Consider the following 21261-nt stretch of genomic DNA (forward strand, 5'->3'; position numbering starts at 1 on the left):
ACAAGTAACTGTGAAACTAAGTTTTGATTTAGAAATTATATGTATCTTTATTAGATTACAAGAAAGTGAGAATAAATGGAGCTTTTTGTTTCGGCAAAATGAGCAGGCTTGGTCTGGCAGATTCAGTGTATTGATTTCGTAATGTTTTTTGATTGTTTGGGTGTTGCCCCTTTTTCTTTTTTTTTTTTGTATTAAATACTTGTAATTCATATGGAAAGTAAACATTCCAACTTTTCCAGTGTCTTTCACTGCTAAAGGCCACACTTCAAAAAAGCTGTAAGCATAAATGGGTTTGAAAAATAAGGTTAAGGTTTAGTACAAGAATAAACAGAATATTTCAGTATTTCATGTACTTGGATCATAATGCAAGACATCAAACTAGAGTAAATGTTCATATTCAGCAGGGCTAGTCCGTGGAAGAAGTACCTTTCCTTCCAACTGATTAAGTCACTTCTCCATGCTAAAATAGTTTGTGGCAGCTCTATTTTCTCTTTTAAGACAGTTTAATTTTCAGCTGTATCACAATATTAACAACTTAATTACTGGATGGAAAACTCGCTTCCTTGTCTTGCTGAACTTTTTGAGACTGACTGACTTTCTGCTTAAGAACATGACAAATAGTTACTGGTTCTGTCAGAATCTTGGGTATTTTTCTTTTGAACTCACTAAATACACTCTGTCGGAATACTGATTCTTCTTGGATAGACTTTCCTCTGGTTTTTGCTATGAATTCCATACTTTTAATCTACCATTTGTTTTCCCCTCAGCATAAAGTTCAACTTTCTCCTTTCAAAATGCTGTTAATCCATTACAGCTAAATCCATTACACCTTCCTCACTGGAGGAATACCTGCATATGATGCATCATATTTTATCTTCTTAGTTTGTGAACATTTTAGTGTGGGTTTTTTTTTGGAATTGTTTAGTATATTTTATAATGTGCTGTGCATATTTGCATAATAAACAAAGGATAATTACAAGAGGATGCACCTCATATCATCACATTGTTTTCTACAGCTGACAGTAGATGCTGAATTTCAGATGCAAATTCTACCTTTAGTATTTCATGCTAAAAAACGGCCCTAATGAAAACAAAGTATAATAGTAAAATTAATCAGCACAAAGCAGTGGCACAACCTGTGACCATTCTTACCAGGAATATTAGTAACACATTGTGTGGTGGCAGTGTCATCTCTCTGTGGTATTACATAAACAAGATAAACAAGAACTTTAAATATTATCTCTACCTTTTGAATATTTTCTATTGGAATAGATAAGTATATACTAGACAAAAAAAAATAAAACTAATCTATCTCTTACAAGGCAATGTTTTCCTCTGTGAGTTTTTATGCTGTGTACTTGTGTTCAAAGTAAATGTAATCCTACCCTGATATAAATGGTAACTGGCTCCAGTCATCCACTGTTATCCACTGGAGCTATCCAGGAGTTATCCACTGTCAGAATGGTGACTTTAGAGTGGGATTTGTTTAGACTTCAGAAGAATTGAGTTTATTCAACTATTTTTCATTGTCAAAAGCTGTGTTTCTCTATATTATCTACTTTATTCACTCTTTACACAGGTAACACAGTAACTGTAAAAGTAACCATGCTTTCTAATTGAAGTTTGTTTTTTTTTCTTTCTTTTTTTTCCTTCTAACTAGAGTCTGTGTATATTTACACCACCAGGAGCTAAGGAAGGACAACCACGACTCATTCCTGCAGGCCCCATTGCACATGGCACTACAGTATCTGCTTATGTAGCCAGATCCAGAAAAACGTTGTTAGTAGAAGATATTCTGGGGGTAAAAAGCTTTCTGTCTTTAATGAGATGAGTGGAGTATGTTCTTAGAATGAATGTTTTGATGTTGAAATGTTTATTGAGATGGATTTATAATGATAGGATTTACATCTGTCTTGCTATCAAGAAAATAAATTTGAGTTTGGATTAGCTGATGCAATAATTTAAGCATTTTTCATTTATTTCTAAATATAAAAGGGTTTTTTGTTTGGGTTTTGATTTGGGTTATTTTAACAGATAAAAGAAGTAATGTCACCATAGTCACTTGGAGAGAAAAAAAACCTGCCAGCCAAAACTCCTGTCCTCCTGTTCTTGAAATACTAACCCCAAACAAGAAGACTTTCATATAGTCAATCAAAGTAATTTGATTTTAATGCAGGACTCACACTCACAAGAATGTCAGTTAGAATTCTGGTTATTGGGCAGGATTTTTATCTCTGCGTACTCTGAGGTAAAGCTAGAATGCTTGTAGAGCCAGTAGTTCTATATGAAAGATTCATTAATGTAACTGATATCAAAATTCAGGCTTTTATCTGTAACAGGAGTCAGAAATTCCCAAGATGATATTCTCATAATTCTTGGCACTCTGTATGTCTGTCTTTTTTATTTTTAAAAAAAACTGCATTCTGTAGTTCCATTTATGCAATTGTTTGAAGCTGATATTTCAACTCTACTTTGTGAGAGCACTTTATGATTAGCTGGTTATAAGAACAGCAAGGAACTTTACATTCTCTTATCTCTTCAGTGTTTCCTATCCTTACAAGTTCTGTTCCGAATAATGAACTTTGGATACTGTGGACAAAATTGGACATTGTTGTCTCTATTTTTAAAATTATTTGTTAAAAATGTATGACTTTTGTTGGGCAAACCTGGGCTATAAATGAAATATCAGATGCCTAATGTGAGTACACTTAAACAGAACCACAAAACCAAAATGCAGAAGCTGCTCTCCCTGTAGTATCAGTCCGTGCTTTCTATACACCCTGGACTATAAAGATTTTATGTGTTGGTATGTTTTTTCAGTCACATAGGGTTTAAATTGTTACTGGTAATTTCCAATAATATCTTGATATCCTTGTATAAAAAGGTTGTATGTTTCATTTTGATTTTACATTCATAATAAAATCAGGATGTTAGCAAGGAGGAGTTTTGAACTTTTTTGTTGGTTTAATATCAGTGGATCATTGACCAAACAGGAAGGTTCATGGTTTGCCTTCATGTGATTTTAGGAGCTTCTCAACAGCAAGAGAGAAGCCAACGCAGGTAGACTTGCCAGCCCTTTTTTGTGGGAGGACAGAAGGAAAACGTGGAAGCAGAAGGCTCACGTTTCAAAGTGTTTCCCACTCTTTTGTCTGTCATTTGTTGAAATTGATTGTTATCTTAGTAATTAAGGCAGAGATTACTTGCTCTTTTCTTTGAGAAATGAGAGATTTTGATTGGCCTTGAAGGGGTGTCTGTCTTGCCTAAACACAACCTGCAGGGAACATCTGGTATGAATCAAGTGGTGAAGGACTGATGTGCAAAGAAGTGGGTCTTGCGTACGTAACACTGGCTAGTTATTGCTTCACTAACTGTAACATCCACATGGTTTCTAAGGTCTTTGTGAGTTTTCCTACATGGCAAAGTGAAGCTATAAAGCTTTAGACATTCCCTATATAGACTGTATTTGGGCCTTTTATAGCAGCTGGTAAGATTACTGTGATATTTGTTTCTGTAACTTTTGCACTGGTTTATTCAGGATGTGTAAGCATATTTTTTTTAACATAATTTTTTATGCATAATTTTTTGGGAACACATTTTCCTCCTAGGGAGTTGGTTCAGGATTATAACTGTATAACCTAAAGCCTTAATCTCAGGTTTCAATTTTTGTTCTCTTGCAAGCGCTGCTGTCTGCTCAGTAACACTGAAATTTGAGCAGTCCACTTTGTGATTACAAATGCTTTGGGTTTTTTCAGGAGGAAAGGTGGTGATGGGGTAGAGTTGTTTGTTTGGGGTTTTTATTTAATCTGGACTGGCATTAGCAATGAAGTGCTGGCTTTGCTGTCTGTGAGGTTAGAGAAAAAAGAATTATAAAAAGAAGGTATAATATCACAGCTAACTCTGACTTTATATCAATAAGGTTATCGGTAGATCTAAATTAATGCTGAGACTTTTAAATTGCATTTTTTTAGTAGATGTCTTAATACTATGTGTAAATTATGCTGAGAGATCAGGGTTCTTTAATTTTTATTTATTTTATAATTTTCCTGCAGATTTGATCAGCCAGGTGGCAGAGGAAAACATCAGTATGTCTTTCCTGTTAATGTTATGATATTTACATTTTATCAGATTATGTTTATGTTTTCTAGGATGAGCGATTTCCCAAAGGTACTGGACTGGAATCAGGGACCCGTATCCAATCTGTTCTGTGTTTGCCAATTGTCACTGCAATTGGTGACCTGATTGGTATCCTGGAGCTTTACCGTCACTGGGGCAAAGAAGCCTTCCACCATAGTCACCAAGAGGTGAGCTCACGCGCAGCCTTTACCCACTTCCCCACGATGGTCAGCACTTCTCCACCCCAAACTTCCTCCTCTCATTCTCTCATGTGTTTTTACCTTTTTCATGATTGATTTTTGTTCTTATTGAAAAAAAAAGTAGGTACTGATTTATATTTTCGGTCAGAGCAGGTAAAATATACAAATACAAGGCATATCAAGAATTTTACCTTGTTTTCTTTCATGGAAAAACAGATTCAAGGTTTCTCTACCTATTATAAACTCTGTAATACAGTTATAAGAGAAATCAGTGCAGAACAGGTGAATAAATTGTAAGTGTAAATCAAATGTCAAAAAACAAATTCACTTTATAAATAAAAAAAGGAACTACTGAGTTACTCTGAGTCTCAACTTCAGCTCTCCAGTAAAGTTTTACTTTAAAGTATGGTAAGATTTTAAAATCTATTTCAGTTTTCTTTTTTTGGTGTGACTTCTTAAGGAATGACTATAATATTGCAACATTGTAGCAACAGTATAACAAGTCTCAATGAGGGGTCTCACAGGAGGGGAAAGTGATTTTTTTTAAAAACAAAAGTGAAGCAAAAGAAATTTCTGGTATTTTTCATTCCCGTTCTTACATCCACACACTCTCAGGCACCAAGGTGTGTGTGTCTAGGTGGTATTTCCACAAATCATGCACAGAGACATGAGTATCCAGGTAATCCCTACAGAATTCTTTGCAACAGGAGGACAAGGGATGCTGTCTTCTGAGCCCTTATGTCTCCTGGTTTCTCTCTAGGTTGACAACCAAGGTTTTTTGCCAGCCTTTTCTTTAGCCTATAGGAGCTGATAGCTTTTATCTCTCTAGCCTGTCCCATCTCTGCGAGTTGTCAAGATTTACTCACACTTTGTCTCCGGACTTAGATGTCCTTAGAAACTGTGTGTAGAAGTGCTGGTACCTAGATGACCTGTCAATCTAGGTGCCACTTGTAAAACTTTCTTCTGCATTTTGTTTCCCTTGTGGTGGTTCCCCATCCAGATATTCCCATTCATAACCATCTTCCCCTTTCCATGACTGTTCTATGTGCTTTATTGTATTCATGTAAGGCCTGTGTAGCTACGTTGTCCATACATGTCCATTTGTCAATCCAAAGTTATGAGTTGTTAGCAAAATACAAATGAACTTGAAAATGGAGCAGATGATGTAAAGGCTATCGCTTTATTAAACACGTTAGAACTGCATCTTAGCTCTCATGTCTGGGTGAGGATCCTTGTTATGTCCCATCTAAACATTAAGATGTCTCTCACGTAAAGGTGTTATGTACCATTCATTTCCCTCTGTACCGTCCCCCAGGGAAGAGGCTCTGAACACAGAGGTTAGGACAAAACAGAGTGAATTCTAGGCAGGTGTGTTGTCTCCATAGTGGTCGAGTTGCAGTGTGGATGAGTTTAGCTGTACTGAACAGGAACTATTTGTGTGAAAAAGACAGAAATATGCAGGCAAGAGATACTAAAACTAGTCTTCCCAAAGAAGGAAAGCAACAGCAATATTTGTTAATTGTATATTTTGTTTATCAGTAAGCTAAGTAGCGTAGCGTTCATTTGATGCTTATATATGTATTAGTTGGGCAGTCAATGTCACTTCAGGTTGGTGTCACACCTTGTGTTTTTTCACCAATAGGTAGAGGTTGTGCTAGAGGCTGGATTAGTATGGTGGCACCAATGTCCTTGCTCAGAGAATAAAGAAGAGACATTCATGCAAAACCAGGCTTCATTAATTCTGCTGCTTACACACAATGTATTTATTTTTTAAAATTTTCCTGTTACATTAATCAGTTTACAATTCAGATAGGTCTCAGATATGCATTGTTCTGTGAAAATATGAATATTTTATGTTATACGAAATACCTTCTGTATTCATATACTGAAGTTCATGAATGTTCTACTTGGAACTGGCTGCTAAATAAGGGTATTTTATTACTAAATTAAAAATATTTTAAGGTCACTTTCTGAGTGTTTAAAGCATTCTTTTCATTTTCAGGCTTCGAAAAGCCTTTGGATACTATTAGCAGTTTTTATAAAATGTGTACAGAGTGTTCTGTTTAAAAATATAAAATTATAAAAAAGTACCTTAGGAGGGTATGCAGAAGCTGACCTTCTGTGTTTCTGTTCTCTGTGTTCCTATAAAGCTCCCATGTTTCAAGGACAAGAGATTATGCATGGTAGCACATCATAGTTAACTGCAGTTTACATGACATTTGTTTGAAATGTTGCCTGGAAACTGTCATACTTAAAACACTAGTCTTGAACTGAGGGATCAGGTCTGGTTCTTCTGCCACCAAAACTGTAATGAGAGAAACAGTGCCTGTTTAGAGCTGGAAGTAGCTATTGCTGAAGAGATACAGACCCAGAAAGCTGTTAAGGGATATTTAATTTCTGTGGCAGATGCTTTTCAACAGTGTAATTTTTAAAGCGTTTGGCTTATGGGATGTTTGTTTCGATGTTGTGTTTTTGAGTTGATGGGTTCCCAATTCTGCTTCTGAAGAGCGTTGGTAGGCTCTAAAATTGACACACTTGCAAGCACACTGAGATATTCACAAAATACCTGTCTTCCCACAAATTGTTAACGCCTGCCTGTCTAAAACAGCTCAGTCAATTTACATCACAGCTAGACAGAGAAAACCAGCATGTATCTGATGTGCAGTTTTCAAGGTTACTTCAGAGCTAATTACTTCTCTTTTGTTGCAGGTTGCAACAGCAAATCTTGCATGGGCTTCAGTAGCAATACATCAAGTCCAAGTAAGTGTGAGTGGTTTTTCATTTTTTCATTGTGTGTCCCGTCTGCCAGAGTTTGATTATTAGCAACATGGATTGTGATCCAAGTTTAGTGGAGATCACTGCTAAAACATCGATTCAAGCACCTTTCCTGAATCTGGGAAAAGTATGCTAACATTTTTGGTGTTCATTGAGCTACTTTTCGTCACTTGCAAGTATGCATAAAATATTAAACAGTATTTGTACTAAAGTAGAGAAATTTTAACAAAGTAGGTAAATATTAGTTAAAACAGATTTATAACAACTTTGCAGGTTTTTTTTTCTTGTAAGAATACAACTGCTAGACTAACTGCTTGCTTTCCTTCTGCTTTGGTATTCAGTTTAAAATTATTAGGTGTTGCTAGAAAAGCCTATTTTAAGCCACCCTCGCTAGCTGCTTCATAGTCCTGTAACTACTGCCACTAAGGATGCTTCATGCTGTCCCTAGCTGGGTGCCTAATGGAGCTTCACACAGCGTCAAAGCTGCTCTAGCAAACCCCAGCAGCTTTGCTAATAGGTTTTGTTACTCCAGCTAGCAGAAGATGGTAACACTGAAACTAAACATATTCTGTCAGCTCAGGGAAGATGCTAAAATAGATTCTTCTTCCATCAACTCACAGGAGGAAGTTTGTGACGTTCTTTTTTTCAAGGTGTCTTTCATACAGTTGTCGGAAGACTTGCAGAAAGCTTTCTGCTTTTCTTTTCTAGATTTTAATGTTTGCTGCCTTGGTACTGAAAGTCACTGATTTTGGGATGGTCATTCACATTTAGGCAGCATTAGTTGGCATAGACTATTGTATGCCAGTAGAATTGCAACTACATGCAGTTGTAGCTTTAGATTGTAAGAATGACTCTTCCCTTAACTGAGAAGTCTTTCACACCTAACAAAACACCACATGGAAAGTTTAGTTTAAGCTTGTCCATTGATCATTTTCATTTCTCTGCCACCTTCTAAGCAGAAGGCTTGCCCTTCCCAAGGTTTTCTTTTTCTGGTCTCAGTGCTTGCTCTAGTAATATACAGATGTACAATTGCACTTCAGGTACACAGTGTGCAATTAGATGAAGTAAAAATGCAGTTGAAAGCTTTGCTTTGTCTAACATTTTTGTTCTAAAAAGTAGTATGCATACTATTTTTGTGTTCTTATTCATATTCATGCTGATTTCTCCCAAAGTTGAGCATGTATCATCTGCTGCTTAGCTTAGTTAAACTTGCCTGATGTCAGTCTATAGTTGTGTCTACATGCTACTTTGCAGCCTGGAAAAAAGTGGTAAAAGTGTAGTGAGAAAGGAAGGAAACAAAATATTTGACAATCTCGGAAGAGCTGAGAGTCTGGATGAGGAGATGATGTTGATTCCATAACCACTTTCAGTGACAGCCTTTGAGGCAGCATGAAGAAGCTTTCAAAAATTCTTAAGAAAGAATTTACTTCCGTTTGAAAGTTTTAACTCAGGAGCTAGATAGCTAAGATTGAAACCCAGCACACAGATTCAACTTTTAATTTTATACAATACAGTAACATATACATATATATGTCCTAGTAGGGGTGGATTAAGTTTCCCACTGACATCAGTGTTCTGGTAAAAATGATTCTATGATCTGTGCTTCCAGGTGTGCCGGGGCCTTGCCAAGCAGACTGAACTGAATGACTTCTTGCTCGATGTATCGAAGTAAGTGTGATTTGCATCTCGTGAGTTTATTTTGATGACATTTTCTACCTTGGCTCTTCCAATCTACCCGTGTTTGAAAAACACAGGGAAAAGAACAAATTATATGGGTTGCAGAGGTGTATAACTTTCAAACTTCTTTTTTTGGTGATGGTGCAGAAGAAAATGTGACATTCAATTACACCTTACAGAGCTTGTTTATTCTTGTGGTCTTTTGCTTGGTTTTTTTTTTTCCCTTTTTTTTCACCTCTTCTGTCAGAGTTAAACATGTCTTTTGAGAAGTGACAAATAGACTTGGCATCTCTTTTCATGCCAATTTTAGAAGGCTTGAAAGGACTTTAATGAAAAGTTAGTTAGCATGTTTCAGCTTTCTCCCTTCCCCTCCTCTCTAAAATTTTGTGTGTATACACACATATGCATAAATGTAGGGACTTGAGGGTTAAATCCTTGAAGAATCAGGGCTGTCATGTGATTGTTCTTCCCCTGCATTGTCTGAAGGCTCTGTTTTTACTTTTAAGGACTGTAACTGCATGTAATATATTTGTTTTTAATTTCTTGTGACAATAAGGGCAAAATTAAATTGAAAACACAGTAAGAGTGTGGAAGCTTGGGCTCGCACTTGCAAGTTTAGTGTCTTAGCTGATCTGCTTTTCCTTCATCCCTTTTTGTTTGTCATTGCTATTAGGATCTTTAAATAGTAAAAATAGCTAACAAATTAAAAGACAAACCAGATTTGTACTTTTAGTAAATCACAGTCTGGGGTGTTTTATGAAGCTAGTTGGTAGAAGAATTTCTAAGTGCATGACAAAGTACTGATGATACTATGGAAAAATGAGATGTCTTGAATTTTTGCTACAAACACTTTTGTGGGTCTTGATGAACAATTCTCAAACTGATGAGATTAGAGGATGTCCAAGATTCCTATGCCATTGCTCAGGAATGCAGGCAGCCAAGCTGACCCAACTGGAATGAGGAGTGATACACCACATGGAGGAGTCTGCCCCTTGCAAGGAGGGCAAGCTGGTCGGATCCAGATGTTTTTCCTTGCTTTTTTCCTCAGGAAGACCTTTTTTTTTTTTATTTCAGCATAATTCAGAGTGTGTTTCCTAAAGGGCACACTTACTGAGTCTTGCACCATTATGTTCCTTTCCAGAGTGCTAATTTACCAGAAATCTCTGGATTAATCTACCCAGATTTATGGACTGGCAATTTATTCTTGGAGTGGCATAATACTAAGATTATTTTAAAGAACTTTTTAATTGTTTTAAATTTTTAAGATAAAAATGACAATAAATATTGCAAATATTTATTATGCCTTTCTATAAGAAAATGTTTCTCATGCAGACGTATTCATCAATTGCTAGAATTTTTATTTTTAACAAAAAAAAAGCCTGTGTCTTGAAACACAAAATCGGGATATCATTTAATAATAACTTTATGAACTTTATGTAGGTAGAGACATACTAGCAGGAAAATAATTAGTTTCCTCTTAGAAGTTGTCTGTACCTTTTCTTACATGGAAAGAGGATTTCAGTGAGGAAATTCTTAGTGTGCAATGTCACTGGGACATGTTCTGTAACATTTTAGAAAGGGCAGAGTATGCAGTGCTCCACCTCTTCATGTCCCTGACAACGTAAGACTAGTGTATTATGTATTTCCTTTCCACTAGACCCAAACAAAACTGAGCTGTATGTATATTCAAGGCCATGGGACAATGCCTGTCTCTCTGCTGGGAACATTGTAATCCGAGGGTTATTAAGACTTGGCATGCGGAAGATTTAGACTTCTTTTACTAATAAGTTTGACCTTTATCTTTCAAATGTTCTTGACTGTCCTTGAACAGTTACCACTTTGCTGTGAAACTGAGTTTCCTTCTTATTTTTTAAGTTACAAGATCATCCTCTTTCTTCAACTTTGACATGCTGCACCTGGGTTGATATAGAAGACTCACTAAGAGTTTTTTAAATTGTTGCCTTTTAAATAGGGTTAAGGGTTGGATAATATGAAGCGGATTTAGCTACACTATGTAGTTTTATTTGGTTCTCAGTATATAATATGGGTAAACCGAATGAGATATTTTAATATTTTGAAAGCAATGGATTTTTTTTAAATCTATCTACTGCTTTTCTTTTCCTTTTTCCTTTTGCTTTTAAAATTTTCATTGTGTCAGAGGTGCCAAAGCACTGTGATATGTTCTTGATGTTGCTCTGCAGGGGCCTATTCAGTTCATGGTAGGCAATGTTTGGTAGTCTTTTCTTTTTTTTACAGAGAAAATTCTATGTATAATGAAGAATATTCTACAATTCTGTCACTGTAGAATAAGTATAAAGAAACAGAACTAGGACCATTTCTTAATTCCTTTGTGCTGTAGCGAGCCAGTCAGTAATTTTCAAGGTGCAGTGCTTTTTCCTCACCTATTCTGGCTCCACTATTAAGCCAGGGTGAAACAAGAGCCCATGACACCCATTTGAGAAGTGTTTGATTAAATATGAATGTTTATTGACTTCTCTTTCTCTGCAGAACATATTTTGATAATATAGTTGCAATAGATTCTCTACTTGAACATATAATGGTAAGTTGTCTTTTTCACTTCTAAGTTTCTTAGTCATAGTTAATAAAGTCCTTCATTGTCTTTTTTCCTTGAAGACATTATGTCATTGAAATATGTGAGCTGTTTGTAATGGACATATAATACAAACAATATTAACATGTCTATATGAAAAAGGTGGCGAAGGTCAGCTTCAGTTCACAGCTTTCATAAGTAATGAAACATGGCTGTCTCTGAACTAAATAGTTTCTATTGTGTTTCAGAGAAGAACTGAACATTGTAACAGAAAGACTTCTGGTTTTCTTTTTATTTCAGCTTGTTGTATTGATTCCTTCTTCCTAAATTCAATTTGCTACGTGCTGCAAAGCACTGCTGAAGAAGTTACTGTCTGTAACAAGGGCTGGAGGTCAAACATTACTGCTAGAGTATTTGTTCCAGTTGCTGAATGAGATGCGTAAGGCATCGCATCCCTTTGCTTTACAAAACTACACCCATAGCTAGAGTGACAGTCAGTCAATGTTTTATAGAAACCACTAAAACAAGTGCTTAGTTATTTCCATTGACATAACTAATTAGTGAATTAAAGTACAGTTCAGAAGCAGATTATAATAAATTTTGAATTCAGAATTGTTTCCTGAATAGTGTTTAGAAATGCATATGGTCTGGTTGTTTGTAGCACATTTTGAGTGATTGATGTATAAATTATGCTTTTTAACTTTAGGTCTATTTGCATTAATGTGAAATGAAATACTTTGTGATTTGGGTTTTTTTTTTGAAAGACAAAAGAAGAGAGGTGGGGGAGATCATTTGTATGAAAGTCTTGTGAATCCCTAAGACATGTTAACTGCATGCATTGCACATCAAGATGTTGTCACCCTTTTTCTCTAGCTGAACGACTAGGTAGCTATTATATTCAAAGCTGAGCAGGATCCACCTCAGATCGTGCTCTACCATGCAGCTACTATACATCATGAACAGATAAGAAACATAGGAGACCTACTGAATTGAGTAGAGCAGGTTCTTGAGCCTGCACATGACAACTTATGTTAGCACAGTGATCCTTGTTTGATTTTGGTTTACTCTTTCCTCTTCTCAGGAAGGCCATTGTATGTCTGAGAAATATTTCAGTGAAGATCTTCTGTGTTCCCAGGACAAGATTCTGTTCTGACACTCAGTCCTCCTGGCAGTTATTTTCACAAAGATAAAACTTGTTATTTCAAAGTATGATAGAGACCATGCAAGTCTGTTGCTGTACTGTGGTACTTTCTTGACTATGGCTGATACCTTTTAGGCTTGGTTAGTTCACATAAAATTACTAAGCCTCAGCTTTTGTACAAGTACTGTCCCTGGCATTAGGAGGGTGCAGGCATTTCCCATGGGAAATCCATACACAGGACAATCCATAATGACACTTTTAATCACAGAATCACAGAATATTCTGAGTTGGAAGGGACTCACAAGGATTATTTATTCATTGTTATTTTTTACAGGCATACTTAGTTTTTTAGAAACAAACACTACCCTCTCTTTTACGTCTGTCTTTGCTAGATATTCAATAGCAATACATTTGCACTGAAGATGGAGTCAAAAAGCCAAAAGTGTTCTTAGGTCTTGGTATAACTTATCTATTTAAAATCAAGTCAAGATGAATTGTATCAAAACATAGAAGAAGGAAAGGTACTCTTTTGAAAAGCCTTCCTTGTACTTGAAAAATAATTTAATAGGAAAACCTATTTTCTTTTAGCAAATATTCAGGTCTCTAAAGATATTCCTGCATTTCTCAAAGAGAAGAACACTTTAATTTGAAAAACAATATCAAATAAGCCTTTAATTTTGAATTGTCTCCTCAAAGATTGCTCCTTTGAACAGATTTCCATAGTGGATAATTTCTCAAAACTTTTATCTTGCAGTGACTGAGGTTTTTATCAGATAAATGACTGAAGATAATCTAACTCATGACCATTAACTCTACTTTCGTTTTTTGTCTGTAGATATATGCAAAAAACCTGGTGAATGCAGATAGGTGTGCACTCTTCCAGGTTGACCACAAAAATAAGGAGCTGTATTCAGACCTTTTTGATATTGGAGAAGAAAATGATGGAAAACCTGTCTTCAAGAAGACCAAAGAAATAAGGTAAGAATAGCTAGCAGAAGAATGCAGCTTCATTGTAACTACAGACATGCAGGCATTTTATTACCCAGTTTCTGTGCCTATCTGCAGGTACCCTGACAATACTTGTCATACTGTGATATCATTCCCACCAGGACCCGCCTCCAGAAGGTAGTACTTCTGGGAATGACATTGCAGTGCCATCGAAACAACGTCTCTGAAGCTATAACGTCACTCCTGGAAATGCCGTCTTCCGGAGGCGGTCCTTTTGGAAATCATGTTGGGAAAAAAACAGAGGTGTTCTGAGGTAGGTAAAGGTGCAGGTAATGGTGCACCTAATCTGTAGACTGCCAATTTGGGACTTTTTTCCCAAGAGAGCTCCCAAGAGGAATTGAAATTTGTGTGATTCAAGCACACCCAAAGCAAGGAAATCACAATTTGTACTTCTTATGGACTGACTAGACAAATGTAGAATGACGTATGGACTGGTCATTGGTTTGAAAGATTTCAAGTTCAGTAATTTAGATTTATTTTTCTTGTGTGATTTTAGATTATTTTGAAACTTTTAAAAAATTTTTATACTGAAGTATTATTGAAGTGGTGAATTTGAAAATGTGTATGGCCCAGTAATGACTACACAGGATTTTCTGCCTAAAATTTATGCGTATTTCTGTTTCCTGTCACAGTTATATAATTCTTAGACTTATGTACTTTTTAAAAGAAAGAAGAAAATGAACAAAGTCAATATATAATTTTTCACTTTTCAAAAATTATGAGTCCTTAACAGATACAGATCAATATTTTCAAAGGCACACAGGTTTCAAACCTGTAGCTTCTTAAAAGGAAAGAAGTGTATGACTAAATATTTTGCACTAAAATTTTACTAAAATATTCAGCATGGATTTTATCAGAACTTTTTTCATTTCTTCCTTATACTTTTAAAGTTCTGGGCCAATATGAAATGTGATTCATGTTGTTGCTTAAACTCCTTTAGACAAACTTATTCCCACCTACTACTGTGTGAGTGAGAATGGAAGGAGTCAAAATTGGTGCAATTTGGGTACTGACAAGCAAGCAGGTGCTGTAAATTAAAGAAGTTGGCCTGCTCTAACATACACTTTCATACTCCTTGATAATTGTTTTTATTGTTTATATCTTTCTCTCTTTTCTGTATGTTACTGAAATGTTGATTCTGAGTGCAAAGGTGTGAGCTATTTCACAGGTGCTGTATACTGAAAGTGGAGTGCAACTTAAATATCTGTAAGAAAGTGAGACTGAGTCATCAGGAAGGAGACTTAAGTTGGTGTGATGTACTTATCATAAGAAACAACAGAAAATAACTTAAAGTCAGGTGTGCAGGGTGAAATCCTGATGGCTTTATCACTAACTTTGATGGGGACCAGGGTACTATCAGGGTACAGTTACATTTCAAAGTGTTCCACATACAATTCTTTCTACGTATTTTTACATATTTTTCTCCATAAATTCTGTTCTGTTTGTATTTAATAACTGCTTTAGGTCAAAGAATTGAAAATTATTTCCTCACCAGACAGACTTGTAGATTTTTCTGATTCAACTCAGGAATATCTTTGCTGTGTTTAACTTCCTTGTGGCGATTAAGGGATGCAGTTAGTATCATGGCATTATTTCAGTGTTATGAAACAAGCTAGTTATTCCAAAGTCTACATGGCAAATGCATGTCATCTTTAGCTTTGAAATTTCCACTGGTCTTTTTCCAAATTTTATTTTACCAAATCCACACACACACACCACCTGAAGAAACAAGCTCCATTTTACCCGTGTTGTGTCTAGAGAAAAAATGAATATATAAAAGTGATAATAAAATCAATACCTTGTATTGATTCTGTACAAATGTTATGTTTATTAGGGATAACCCCCAGGGTTATTGAAGATTTTGAATTTTTGTCACTAAAATGGTCATATAATAAAATGTTTTGTACTGAACTATCTAGTTATATAAAATGTTTTCAGAAAGTATCTATTAGTTTGTGCTTTTTTATTTTATTATGTACTACTATTTGTTGTCTTGTAAAATTTTTCTTCCAAAAGCAACAAAATGGTGCTGGCTGGGAACAAATACCCATTACTGTGCCTGAGACAGACTCCACTGGAAAAATGTTTTTTCAGGTAGCTCATATTGTGACTGATACACATTTTTATTTTCTCCAGATTTTCTATAGAAAAAGGAATAGCTGGTCAAGTGGCAAGAACCGGAGAAGTCCTTAACATCCCTGATGCCTATGCAGATCCACGCTTTAACAGGTAGGATGTTGTTTGTGGGAGGGGAATATAGCTCATCAGACCTTTTAGTTAAATTGACTGCCTAAATTTCATATACATATACATTCATGGAGCTGTGATTCTCTGATGAGGAGGCAACCTGCTTTAGACATCATAGATATTTTTAAGATACAAATAAAAAGTGTTATTTTTATCAAATATAAATATAATGGAGAAAACTTTATTTAGATTGTTGCCAACTTTCATTATTAGTTTCCCTGTAATGTGATTAATTTCAGGGGAGAAAAACCAGTTCACTGACAAATAGCACTCCTAAAAATATTTAAATGTTCTTTGAGTTTATGAAAAAGCTTACTCTATGTTTGAGGAAATATTTTTTTACCTTGAAATGGAGATTAAAGGATTAAAAAGTTCTTTCTAAGTGTGACACAGTAGATGGAAATGTTTGAGGGCTTTGGAGGTGAAATTCTTGGATGTACTAGTTACAACTACTTTGAAACGATTCAGTATATTGTTCATCAACATTTCTGAGAATCAAGGAATAGATATTAATTAATAATACTAATTCTTTTCTCTTTTTCTTTCTCTTTTATGGCTTTCCAGAGAAGTAGACCTCTACACAGGGTACACAACCAGAAATATCCTGTGCATGCCTATTGTAAGCCGAGGAAGTGTAATAGGTGTTGTGCAGATGGTGAACAAAATAAGTGGAAGTGCCTTCTCTAAAACTGATGAGAACAACTTTAAAATGTTTGCCGTCTTTTGTGCTTTAGCCTTACACTGTGCTAATGTAAGTTTTATTTACGGTTTTTTAAGCTGTTAGTTATAATGGGAATACTTAGGTGTTTTGATGTTGCAGATTATTAAAAGTATTCATAATCTGTTTCATTGAATTAACAAGAAAACAGGAATCATTGAATTCCTTGCTGAATAATTCTATTTTAAGAGGATGCTAGGGATTCATTTGATCCTTTTTGAGGTAAACATACTCTGGAAACATCAATTTTGAGTAGCTAAAGTGAGAGAGCAAGCTCTGAAATGTGAATGGTGTCTGTCCTCTCTTTTCCTTTAGAAAGTATGATTCTTATTTACTTTTATAAGTTCAGATTACGTGTTTTACAAATTTAACTGTGGGATGGAGTTGCTATGTATTCTCTCAATTTCATATGCTTAATACTCAGAGATCAATTTATACCTTTATATGCTATGGTATATACTCATAATTATCCATACTTCTAGAGAAGAGTGGATAGCTTTTTTTGTCCTCAAACCCTTTACCCTCTCAAAAATTACTATTCCTGTAGGATACATAGACATTTAATGATCATGACTATATAAGTATAAAAATACAATAAATTCAATGAAAATGCAATGCAGAAAAACTCTGGGTATTCATGGGAGGTAAGATACAATGCAATGCCAGTTAAGCCTGGTGATTTACATTAAGTGATTTTACCAGCATCATGTTGTTGGTACACTGGGGCAGAAAATTTTATTAACGGTTACTTAAAGTTGTTTCATACTGCTCAATGCAAGTAGAAAGGCCTGCATATAAATTACACTTTGGACTTTGCAATCACCCAGTTGTGTGTGAGTTCACTCTTTTCAGATGGTGAATGTTACCGTTCAGGGCACACTGCTCCAGAGGATTGTTTTAGTAATAACTTATGTCCTCACTTGTTTACAAACCATGCCATGCTGCAATAACTGTCTGAACATCTCAATAATTAACTGTACTTATTTTTCATATTGAATAATAATGTAGGCATGATAAACATCTCACATACTTTTTACTGTGCACGGGTAGTAGTAATTTGTACCAATTAATAGCTGAATTCATGCAGTGGCAGAAAATATGAATTGTGCTCTGTTACTGGTTTTCTTTCTGTTAGCATTTTGCAAGGGAATTAGCTCTGTTTCTGACTCCTGGACTTGGATTCTCTTTCTTGGGAGAGCTCACATGCAGTGGAACGTCAGCTGAGCCTTAGATGTTTACCCAAATGAGCAGATGCAGAATGATGCGATAGAAGGCCTAGTTTTCCAGAAGTACTGAATTTCATATAATCTGTCACTTTTCTAATGTGTGAAGTTGTGCAGCCAAAAGCACTAACATTTTTGCAGATGTGTATTTTAATAATCGGTGCTTGAATACAGGAATTTTTTTCCTTTATTAAAATTTCACATTCATGAATGACTTCCCTTTTTCAGATGTACCACAGAATTCGTCATTCAGAGTGTATTTACCGTGTAACAATGGAGAAGCTGTCCTACCATAGTGTTTGTACAGCAGAAGAGTGGCAAAACCTCATGCACTGTACACTGCCTCCACATATTTATAAAGAAATTGAACTGTAAGTATTTTTCTTATATAGCAACAATTGTGTCTTGTATCAGCCTGGTAAAAAGACAGGGTTTTTTTCCTATTTGTAGTGGAGTGTTTTGTAGGAAGCACTTTTAATATTGAACTATCACAATATCATGGGTGTTTATCTCTGGCTTTCTTAGTTATACTTAATGACCTATGAACAAAATTTATCTTTCAAAGATATTAAATAATACCTACTCAGAATGGCAACATTTTCCACAGGCATGGGTAGGTACAGTAGTTGCTTTAATCATTAGTTGTTATCTAGGATTTTAGAACTGAGCTTTCATTCTGATAATCCCAAATCACGGTCAGCTCAGAGCCAGAGAGCAAGCTGAGGCTGAACATGGACCAAATGCCTGATGTCATTCCCTTGGATATGTTTTAGAATAAAACATGTGCATCCTAACTTGTTCCTAGGATGTTCTGGGTTGTGTGTTTTTGGGGTTTGGGTTGGGAATTGGTGTAAGAGATGTTTGGTTTATTTGTGAGTTTCGAGTATGTATATGTGTGTACACCTGCTTGTGCTTCTTGAAGGAGGGGAAAATGATAATTCAGGATTATGAATCCCAAGTGCTAGAGTTTAGAGTTGAAGCCTAAATTTAGAGGAGGACTTTCCATCCAGCCTCTTAGGCTTTCTCTGACATAATTCAGTTATTTTCGGCTCTCCAGTACCTGCTGTGTGCTGAAGATGTACCTTTATCTGTATTTTATTAGTCAGTGCCCACCCAATGTAACAATGCAAGTCATCATATTTTTTAGTCAGTCTTTCTGGTCCAGGACAGTAAATTCTACTCTAGTGACCTAAAGTCAGCTACTGAGTCACAAAATCTAAGTTGCCTTTGTAAATCTAATCTCCAGACTTGTTCACTTGTGTTCAGCACTGTGCGTTGTAGCTGTGACCGAACAAAGCATGCGAACCTGTGCTTAACAGGGAATGCTTAAAGTTCATTACATGCTGAAGTGATTTACTTGAATGCCAGAGTATCAGCAGCTTGCAGGATTACACCCTAATAAAAGCTTATTCTTTGCAATATAATTTCTTGTGCTTTGTTATGTGATATTATATAACCCACCTCCTCATAAAAAATGAATTTTACTTGTAAAGATGACAGGTTTCATTCTAAATTACATTAGCATCCTCTAGTTCAAGCAATCTGAATACATTTAAGCATTTTCCAAGCAATTCAGCTACCTTCAGCTGTCTCACACCTGCTGTGCTGTTCATTATGACACATTACAAGCAAGTGGTTAGCTGAGTTCCAGGGGGAGGAAATAGAGGACTTGAAGCACAGAAGGCACAGGGAAAGGGTTAATATATAGAAGGACAAACAGTTCTACTGTCCCAAGTCCCTAATATTAGGCCTAAATATTGATATTAGGAGAGGGGAGAAGTCTTCAGCTGATGAAACATAAAAAATATGTTATAAATGTTTAATTTTAAAATTTCATTTTGATTTCTATTAGACAGTAAAATTGATTTTTTCCCTCTATCAAAATTAAAGCAAGTCTTACACAATTTGCAACAGAAATTATTGAAAAAGAAGGCCAGTAAATATATTATTAGAGACACCATGTTTACAATTCCTGGGAGAAAAGACTGAAATGCTTTAGGAGGTCCTATAAAGCCCTCATCATCCCCGAGATTTTTTTGTCTATTACTTAAATAATGGATCCCTAAATAAAGATATATGTTTCTGTTAACTAAACAAAGGCAAAGGCTAATAGTTGGGCACTATCATAAGGGTATTTTCCAACCTAAATGATTAAATGATTCTATGATCCTATAAGCATAGTTCCATTGACCTTAGCAGAAATATATAACTCAATATTACTGGAAAATACAACCTGTAAATTCAGTTTTCTGTGTGTATTCAGAAACAAGTGAAAGTTGCTGCATATGCATTACCTAGTCATTTTCACCTGCTTTTAGTAAGAATGTAAAGGTGTTTGTCTTTACTAAGCTGAAACTTTCTTCTTAGATACCATTTTGATATCAGTCCATATGAGGATGTCTGGCCTGCCATTTTTGTCTACATGGTTCACCAGTCCTGTGGGACAGCCTGGTATGAAGTATATGATCTATTGCTTCAGTTGTGTTATTTCTGTGGGGGTTTATTTATGAATAAATTTTGATGTAATTATTTTCTAATTCAAGGTCTGTTTTCTTTGACATATATTTACTATGTCTATTCTGTACAGGGATGTAATAAGCAAGCTGAATTTCCTGTCCTAGCTTCTTGGTCTTCAGTTAATAAAATCTGTGAACAGTCTGGTTAACGAACTCATGATATCATCCAAACAGTTGTCCTTCCAATGTATAGAAGCATTGTTTGGTTCTGAGATGAGATTGTTTTTCAGACAGACGATGGTAAAGACATTAAAGGCATTCTTGCGAAAAAGGAGAGAAGGATTGTAAATACAGATTTTTCAAATATATAGTTGCTGAAATTAGTAGAGTATATGGTAAAAATAAACCAAGGTTAGATCTTATCTTGCTAAATAAATCAGTTATTTGCATAGTTGTGCATTAATTATGGAAGTGAAATACTTTCAAAGTAAATGCTTCATTTATTGACCTTTCTCTCAGTGTCCATTATCATTATTAAGATCAATAGTCTCTTGGCTAAGTATGTCCCATTGCTGAAAGAAAGGAGCTACTCCGAATTGTGGAAAAAAATCTGTAGGTGGTCAATTGGAAGGGGAAGTATCTCCCTACAAAAGGGAGCAACATTTGGGAAACATTTGCTGGTTCTTCATTTTATCTTACTAACTGGGTGGGTCTTTCTGTTTTCCTCAGTGGAAGTGGGTGACTGTTCTAAATACAGTTCTCTACTGCTCAGTGTAATTAGATTGTTTCCACTGCTGACTGAATGGCTGTGGATGCAGGATTGGGGTTCAGATTTTCGGCTAGGTTCCGTTCTCTTCCCTCTCTGACTCCCAGTTCCTTTCAAAGTGTGACTTCAATGAGAAAGAATTGATATCTACTTGATGTTTTTCAAATGAATCTCAGCTTTCACATATAAAGTTAAAGAAACAAAAATGAGGAAAATATTTGAAAAAGAGGCTGTTGGGACTGAACTTGTATTTAATTTCAGAAAGAACAAAACTTCTCAACCCGTTGAAACAAATACAAATATTTTAAGACTAAAATTTGCTTTTTAGTATATTGAGGAGTAAGGTTGTGCCTTTAAGTATTTACCTATAAAAGGTATAATTGTCC

General features: G+C 35.5%; 1 protein-coding gene across 3 annotated transcripts in view; it reads left to right on the forward strand.

Annotated features, from left to right (window-relative positions):
* PDE10A (phosphodiesterase 10A) overlaps positions 1 to 21261 on the forward strand; it is a 353600-nt gene that overhangs the window by 307026 nt on the left and 25313 nt on the right. For all 3 annotated transcript variants that reach the window (XM_032682873.1, XM_032682871.1, XM_032682874.1), the window contains exons 6-15: positions 1661 to 1801; positions 4146 to 4301; positions 7023 to 7073; positions 8698 to 8756; positions 11274 to 11325; positions 13293 to 13435; positions 15602 to 15694; positions 16277 to 16463; positions 17882 to 18024; positions 20021 to 20104. In XM_032682873.1, coding sequence (XP_032538764.1) covers positions 1661 to 1801; positions 4146 to 4301; positions 7023 to 7073; positions 8698 to 8756; positions 11274 to 11325; positions 13293 to 13435; positions 15602 to 15694; positions 16277 to 16463; positions 17882 to 18024; positions 20021 to 20104 — 1109 coding nt within the window. The remainder of the gene's footprint in view (positions 1 to 1660; positions 1802 to 4145; positions 4302 to 7022; positions 7074 to 8697; positions 8757 to 11273; positions 11326 to 13292; positions 13436 to 15601; positions 15695 to 16276; positions 16464 to 17881; positions 18025 to 20020; positions 20105 to 21261) is intronic.

The sequence above is a fragment of the Chiroxiphia lanceolata genome, chromosome 3 (genome assembly GCF_009829145.1).
Source record: "Chiroxiphia lanceolata isolate bChiLan1 chromosome 3, bChiLan1.pri, whole genome shotgun sequence".
NCBI classification, from domain to species: domain Eukaryota; kingdom Metazoa; phylum Chordata; class Aves; order Passeriformes; family Pipridae; genus Chiroxiphia; species Chiroxiphia lanceolata.